The sequence below is a fragment of the Salvelinus fontinalis genome, chromosome 5, assembly GCF_029448725.1.
Source record: "Salvelinus fontinalis isolate EN_2023a chromosome 5, ASM2944872v1, whole genome shotgun sequence".
Classification (NCBI taxonomy): Eukaryota; Metazoa; Chordata; class Actinopteri; order Salmoniformes; family Salmonidae; genus Salvelinus; species Salvelinus fontinalis.
This window is the reverse complement of record NC_074669.1, coordinates 39,677,712-39,685,164: the sequence shown is the minus strand read 5'-3', so window position 1 is coordinate 39,685,164 and position 7,453 is coordinate 39,677,712. Positions and strand designations below refer to the sequence as shown.

The 7,453-nt window shown below is 39.2% G+C and overlaps 1 protein-coding gene across 3 annotated transcripts; it reads left to right on the top strand.

The window, feature by feature from the left end:
* The first annotated feature begins 388 nt into the window (after positions 1-388).
* LOC129855575 (MOB kinase activator 3A-like) lies at positions 389-6,809 on the top strand. Of its 3 annotated transcripts, XM_055923383.1 has the most exons (5): positions 390-751; positions 1,335-1,411; positions 1,734-2,277; positions 2,954-3,156; positions 3,363-6,809. In XM_055923383.1, exons 3-5 carry the CDS (start codon positions 1,860-1,862, stop codon positions 3,390-3,392), a joined length of 651 nt encoding a protein of 216 aa, XP_055779358.1. In that variant the 5' UTR covers positions 390-751; positions 1,335-1,411; positions 1,734-1,859; the 3' UTR covers positions 3,393-6,809. The 3 variants fall into 3 exon arrangements, with proteins under 3 accessions (XP_055779359.1, XP_055779358.1, XP_055779357.1); XM_055923384.1 differs by lacking the exon at positions 1,335-1,411 and having other exon boundaries at positions 389-751; positions 1,818-2,277; XM_055923382.1 differs by lacking the exon at positions 1,335-1,411.
* Positions 6,810-7,453: the final 644 nt, after the last annotated feature.

The window sequence follows — 7,453 nt, the reverse complement described above, 5'->3', positions numbered from 1 at the left end:
CCAATATCACTCCTCTAAAAACACACACATATGGAAAAATCCTTGGATAGCTTTTCAGAATGAACTGATAAATTGGCCCACATGGGGGAAAAAACAAAGGCATAGAAACCATAGATGACTTGGTAATAGGAAATACATTTATTTCCATGACAAAATTAAAAAGCCATTTTTGACTGACCAATGTAGACATTCTCAAATACATGCAACTTAATTAAATACAAAGAAAAACCTGTCAAGCTCACTTAGATCTTGCTGTGAAACTGTGTGTGTGTGTCAGTGTACTGTGTTTCTATGTCCTGAATGTAAACACATTTTGCTTTCACAATTTAACATTTGTTAAACAGCACCCCCGGTAGGCTACTGCAACCAGGAAACTCGGAAATGTCCAACTTGCTAACAGACTGGTCCTAGTTATACACGTGCCGTGTACACCAGTAATCGAGTAAAACGTCCAAGTTTCCGAGGTCAGACTATCTTTGAACGCGGCACTAATATAAAACGAAAAACTGTATGTGCGCCTGCTTGGTCCGTGTAAAGTGACGTAAAATCAGAGGAAGTGCTTGTTATTTATTTATTTATGGTAGTGAGGGGCTTATTTTAGTTGCCTAAGTAAAGACTTGGCGCTATGTTCAGAACTACTGACGTTATACATGAATTAAAATGTAGCCGTTGTTATACATTTAAAAACGATTAGCAAATTTTATTATATTCAAGAGAACACAGCAAGGGAAGGAACATTAAAGTGGAACAAGTAAGTGATAACGTTAGCCTATCTAAGTTTCCGGGGAAATTGGTTGCGTTTACGGTCAGCAATTTACTCCCATTATTTCTACGTTAAATTATATAATGAATAACATGTTTTAAGGAGTAGTTTGTGGTTACCTTTATCACGCGAACAGCAAGAAGTGAGATTGTTATCCTTTTTTCTCTCGTGAATAAACTTGGCGCCCTCATCTTTGAAGCATCGTAGCATCAGCGCTCCGGCTACCGCTAGGATACATCATGGACTAAAGTTAGCTTCTATACTTAGTTTAACTTTTGCTCCTGACCACTTTTTCTGTCTGCTGGCTAGATATAGTCATATAAGTAACCTCAATATATGACATGGCGTTATTGTCTGAGGTCACTTCATAAAGTTGTGCAAGGTTGTACATGCTGTCTCGCTTGCATGAACCAGGCCTTAATGTATTGTGAAAAGTAGGAAATTACTCAAATAGCTTGCAACAAATTGTAACTACATTCAAACAACCCTCACTTTTTGCAACGTGGTAACTAACTCTGTGACAATACTCACTTTGCAACATTGTAACTGATTGGAGTTATTCTTCTCGAAGTTGATGTTCAGGTTATGTTGGAGGACAGACTTCCTTGAATTTACCACTCTTTGGACAGCAATGTGTTACATATTTTGGTTAGTGAAATATGGTTTATTAATTTGATTAACTGATTAATCAAAAAACATTTGTTATTAATTTTCAATAATGGATCGAGACACCACAAACACTTACACTATTATGCATTTGTATCAAACAACAGAACGAATGGTGATGCATATTTGTAAAATGTTACAGATTTATAAAAGCGCCACCAATAAATACATTGTGGGCCTACGTTGTTGGCATTGCAGCACCAGACTGAATACTGCACGTTACTGCTAAATTGGACAATATGGAATATATGTGAATCTAACACACAATCATTTTTTCCATCTCTCTGATTTGACCCTTCATCAGCCTCAGGACCAAAACCAGCTGCGAGACAAATACAACCATTGTATAACGGCTCCACTGTTGTTTATATCTCCTCGTTCTAACCAGTAAATCATTCATTAAGACATAAACAAACCGACACATGCAACAATGTCCATGGCCCTGAAGCAAGTCTTCAACAAGGAGAGGACATTCCGGCCGAAGCGCAAGTTTGAGCCCGGGACACAGCGCTTTGAGCTGCACAAGAAGGCCCAGGCGTCTCTGAATGCAGGCCTGGACCTGAAGCAGGCGGTGGCGTTGCCCCATGGAGAGGACCTTAATGACTGGGTGGCTGTTCACGTGGTGGACTTCTTCAACCGCATCAACCTCATCTACGGCACCATCAGCGACTCCTGCACCGACCAGACCTGCCCCATGATGTCCGGAGGGCCCAAGTATGAGTACCGCTGGCAGGACGAGCACAAGTACAAGAAGCCCACAGCCGTGCCAGCCCCAAAATACATGAGCCTGCTGATGGACTGGATCGAGGTACAGATCAACAACGAGCACATCTTCCCCACCAACGTCGGTATGTACGAAGAATGATAACTAGGTAGATGGGATCTGTTATTTGGCTATTCATGATGATGATAAATAGGTCTGAATCATCTTCATGGGCTGAATTCCTTGAGTTCTCTGTCATTATAAAGTGCAACAGCTGTATCAGTTAATCTACTATAATTCAGAAATTCTTAACCTTCCGTTCTTCACGTCCTCCCACCACACATAACTTGGCGTCTGACTAGCTGTAGAAACAGCCAAGCAATGACTTTAGAAATGGTCACACAATCTACAGTAGGGTATAAATAGAAATGCATGTGCACATTTTAAAAAAAATGCTATTAGATTATTGTAAGAGGATAAACTGATAACTTAATCAATTCTTGATGGATGAAGGGAAATCTGAATCCCCTGCCCTAGGGGTGGTAATTTCCAAGGCTCACATATCTCAATCAAGTGATATAAGCATGATCCTCCAGTACACAAGAAAATAACATCCCTCACTTGATTTACAAAAACATAGAATATTTATATCAATTATATTTGCACCCAATGTAATATTTAAAGTTGAGAATTAATCTGACAATTAAACTGAACCAACCACAGAGATGAGGTTGAGAGCATGACCACATTTGTGTTTACTTTACATGTCCCCGGAGGACACGTCTTAATCTTTTTTGCCATCTTATGTTTGGTTTTTGAAGGTACTCCCTTCCCAAAGACCTTCATGCAGGTAGCTAAGAAGATTTTGTCTCGCCTGTTCCGTGTGTTCGTCCACGTCTACATCCATCACTTTGATCGTGTGAACCAGATGGGTGCAGAGGCCCACGTCAACACCTGTTACAAGCACTTCTATTACTTTGTAACGGAGTTTAACCTCACAGACCACAAGGAGCTGGAGCCACTGGTGAGTGAGAAAAAAATATTGAATTGTCTATCTTGTAGGAAGGCGAGCATAAATTGTAATTTTCATATATTTTCTTACATGTTTGTTTTGCAAAGGAAGCTGAAAGGAAGTTATGATGCCTATATTGCACCCTAGAATTGTGATGTTTACAAGCACATTTGTGTACTTTTGCTATCATAATGTTGGCATCACTCCTGCCCCTACAGAAAGAGATGACATCACAGATGTGCCACTAACGGAGCACCATTGACCACTTGACAAATTCCAGCTTGAAGACTAGTTCCGTCCATATAGAAGACTGAAACAGGAAACCAAATCTAAAATAGTCTTTATTTTTATAAACAAGTACAACAATCTTTTTTAACCATGTAGGTTTGTTTAACCAGGAGCCTTGTAAGGCATTCTCTTCATTTTAATTTTTTGAATTTGAGCACAGTATTAAGAGATTTTACTTTTTTTAAATTTGAAGTTGAATCAGTCCTGTAATTTAGTTCTTGTTCTCTTATCTAAAATGAATATATGTTTGTTTGTACATATCTAAGATTGTAGTATGTGGCCACTGAGACATTAAATGTACTCAGTGTTCCTGCTCTAAACTGAGTGTCATATGTTTAATTATGAAATGGGTAGTTTTGATCGTGGATGCTGATTAGACGAGCAGCATTCGAAGCCGTGCAGTATTGTCATACATTGTTATTTTTCCAGAATATACATTCAAACTGGTATATTGTTTGTGTATTACATCTATTCAATGGTGTTGTTTTGTAAAATAACTGAGAACAAGGCCTGTGGAGTGAGGCCAATCAAGGTAGTAAAACAGTCATGCAGGTCTTATGTTAGTCCACAAGGTGGCGAAAGGAGCACACATAAATACGGCTGGTGAAAGGCAGTGTTAAATACCCCATAACTCAAATGAAAAACATATCTGCCTACCTCAGTACCATGCAAATACAGTTTTAAGGACACCTTAGGGAATATAAGGTTACTTTTTAAGTTAAGGTTGTCTGTTGGCGGTGATTGATCTGGACTAGCCCTACGTTTGAGTAAAAGCTTCTTTAAATAATATTCCAAACATAGTAGTCCTGAAGTGAACTGAATATGTTTCATCCAGGTGTGCTGATTGTTCACTGATCTCCTTTGTTAGTATTGTCCCAGTTTGAATAAGGAGAAATCAAATGAATGCCATATTGCAGGGTTGCCCAACTGTTGTTGGACCTAAAAGACTTAAAAACACCAACTCACCTAGTCATTTTAATTCTGGAAATCTTTTCCAAAGTATTCCCACGCACAGTAAAGAGAGACCGTTGAAGTCGGAATTTACATACACTTAGGTTGGAGTCATTAAAATCCGTTTTTCAACCACTTCACACATTTCTTGTTAACTTGCCAAATTTCTAGTTTGTTATCTACTCTGTGCATGACACAAGTCATTTTTCCAACAATTGTTTACAGACAGATTATTTCACTTATAATTGACTGTATCACAATTCCAGTGGGTCAGAAGTTTACATGCACTAAGTTGACTGTGCATTTAAACAGCTTGGAAAATTCCAGAAAATTATGTCATGGCTTTAGAAGCTTTTGATGGGCTAATTGACATAATTTGAGTCAATTGGAGGTGTACCTTTGGATGTATTTCAAGGTCTACCTTCAAACTCAGTGCCTCTTTGCTTGACATGGGAAAATCAAAAGCAATCAGCCAAGACCTCCGACAAGAATTGTAGACCTCCACAAGTTTGGTTCACCCTTGGGAGTAATTTCCAAATGCCTGAAGGTACCACGTTCATCTGTACAAACAATAGTACGCAAGTATAAACACCATGGGACCACGCAGCCATCATACCGCTCAGGAAGGAGACGCGTTCTGTCTCCTAGAGATGAACGTACTTTGGTGTGAAAAGTGCAAATCAATCCCAGAACAACAGCAAAGGACCTTGTGAAGATGCTGGAGGAAAACAGTACAAAATGATCTTTCTCCACAGTAAAACGAGTCCTATATCGCCATAACCTGAAATGCCGCTCAGCAACCTGAATTTCCGCTCAGCAAGAAAGAAGACTCTGCTCCAAAACCGCCATAAAAAAGCCAGACTACGGTTTGCAACTGCACATGGAGACAAAGATTATACTTTTTGGAGTAATGTCCTCTGGTCTGATGAAACAAAAATATAACTGTTTGTCCATAATGACCATTATGTTTGGAGGAAAAAGGGAAGCTTGCAAGCCGAAGAACACCATCCCAACCGTGAAGCACGGGTGTGGCAGCATCATGTTGTGGGGGTGCTTTGCTGCACTTCACAAAAGAGATGGCATCATGAGGATGGAAAAGGATGTGGATATATTGAAGCAACATCTCAAGATATCAATCAGGAAGTTAAAGCTTGGTTGCAAATGGGTCTTCCGAATGAACAATGACCCCAAGCATACTTCCAAAGTTGTGGCAAAAGGGCTTAAGGACAACAAAGTCAAGGTATTGGAGTGGCCATCACAAAGCCCTGACCTCAATCCCATAGAAAATGTATGGGCAGAACTGAAAAAGCGTGTGCAAGCAAGGAGGCCTACAAACCTGACTCACTTACGCCAGCTCTGTCAGGAAGAATGGGCCAAAATTCACCCAACTTATTGTGGGAAGCTTGTGGAAGGCTACCCAAAACGTTTGACCCAAGTTAAACAATTTAAAGGCAACGCTACCAAATACTAATTAAGTGTATGTAAACTTCTGACCCACTGGGAATGTGATGAAAGAAATAAAAGCTGAAATAAATAATTCTCTACTATTATTCTGACATTTCACATTCTTAAAACGAAGTGGTGATCCTAACTGACCAAAGGCAGGGAATCTTTACTAGGATTAAATATCTGGAATAGTGAAAAACTGAGTTTAAATGTATTTGGCTAAGGTGTATGTAAACTTCCGACTTCAACTGTACATGTGCAAGATGGCGTCGACAGATCGACCAGCTCTGCTTCTAGCTCCTATATTTCTTACAAGCATTTTGCTACACCCGCAATAACATCTGCTAAATGTGTATGTGACCAATAAAATATAATTTATGTGATCGTATACAAATGTATGCAAGGTTTAGAATTATTATTTTTTTGTCAAATGGTATATCTGTATGATCTTCTTGTGGTCAAATCGCTGTCTACAAATTATTTCTAATTACGTTCCGGACATCTGACCATCTGCCAAAAATCGGCTTGCGGCTTAATCTAGTTAATGATCCCTGACATGGGGTGGGCTGACCAATAATATACCCATTCAGTGCACATTTGAGCAATTGTACATTTCCCTGGTGGGAATTTCGTGGAGAAGGTATTGGGTCGGCAAGCTGTATCATGTGTTGTCTCTGGTACCTACAACTTACTATAATTACATTTGATTTAGCTTAAAACGTGTAGTTATTTTCAATAAGCTGTGCACCCACACCCACGATACATACACACATATACATTAGTGGGCATGTAGACCCCCCTGAAAAAAACACAAGAGACACACTTACATGTTTGTTTTGGTTTTAATTCCTCCACAGTTATTACTGTAGTTGAGGTCTATATGATGTAAGTACTTACTGCAAGTATGTTGTTTAAATGAATTAGTTATATCGCTATGTTGTGAGCTACTACACATTAAAAACGGTGTCAGTGTACAGACAGCTGGTTGTTAATGTATAGTGAGCGTTCTGATTCATGTCAGTCATACATCACTCAGGTGATTGGGAGTGAATGATTAGCCTGTTACAAGTGCTTAGCAAAATTTTGGAAAAAACTGTTTGATCTAATACAAAGTTATTTTACAGAAAACAAATTAAGAACAGACTTTCAACATGCTTATATGGAAGGGCACTCAACATGCTCGGCAATGACACAAATGACTAATGACTGATAGAAGATTGTGGGGGCTGTTTTGTTACACTTCAGTGCAGCTGTTGATGTCATTGATTATTACCCATTGCTGAAAAAACATAGGTGTTATGGATTTGCATCCTCTGCCTTATTATGGATTGAGAGATACCTATCTAATAGATCTCAGAGGGTTTTCATCAATGGAAGCCTCTCATGCAAATTCAGTTGAGTGTGGTGTACTGCAGGGCAGCTGGCTAGGGCCATTATTGTTTTCTGTTTTTACAGATGACTCATCAGTATACACGTCCGCTGCAACAGTAAAATAAATAATTGAGACACTTAACACAGAGCTCCAGTCAGTTTTAGAATGGGTGACTAGCAATAGGCTGGTGCTAAATATCTACAAAAATGAAAAGCATAATTTTTGGGACAAATCACTCGCTCAACGCTAAAC

Coding starts and splice junctions, on each gene's coding strand:
- LOC129855575 (XM_055923384.1), top strand. CDS start 1,860: ATGTCCATGGCCCTGAAGCAAGTCTTCAACAAGGAGAGGACATTCCGG. Junction 2,278..2,953: donor CATCTTCCCCACCAACGTCG/GTATGTACGAAG, acceptor TGGTTTTTGAAG/GTACTCCCTTCCCAAAGACC. Junction 3,157..3,362: donor ACAAGGAGCTGGAGCCACTG/GTGAGTGAGAAA, acceptor CTGCCCCTACAG/AAAGAGATGACATCACAGAT.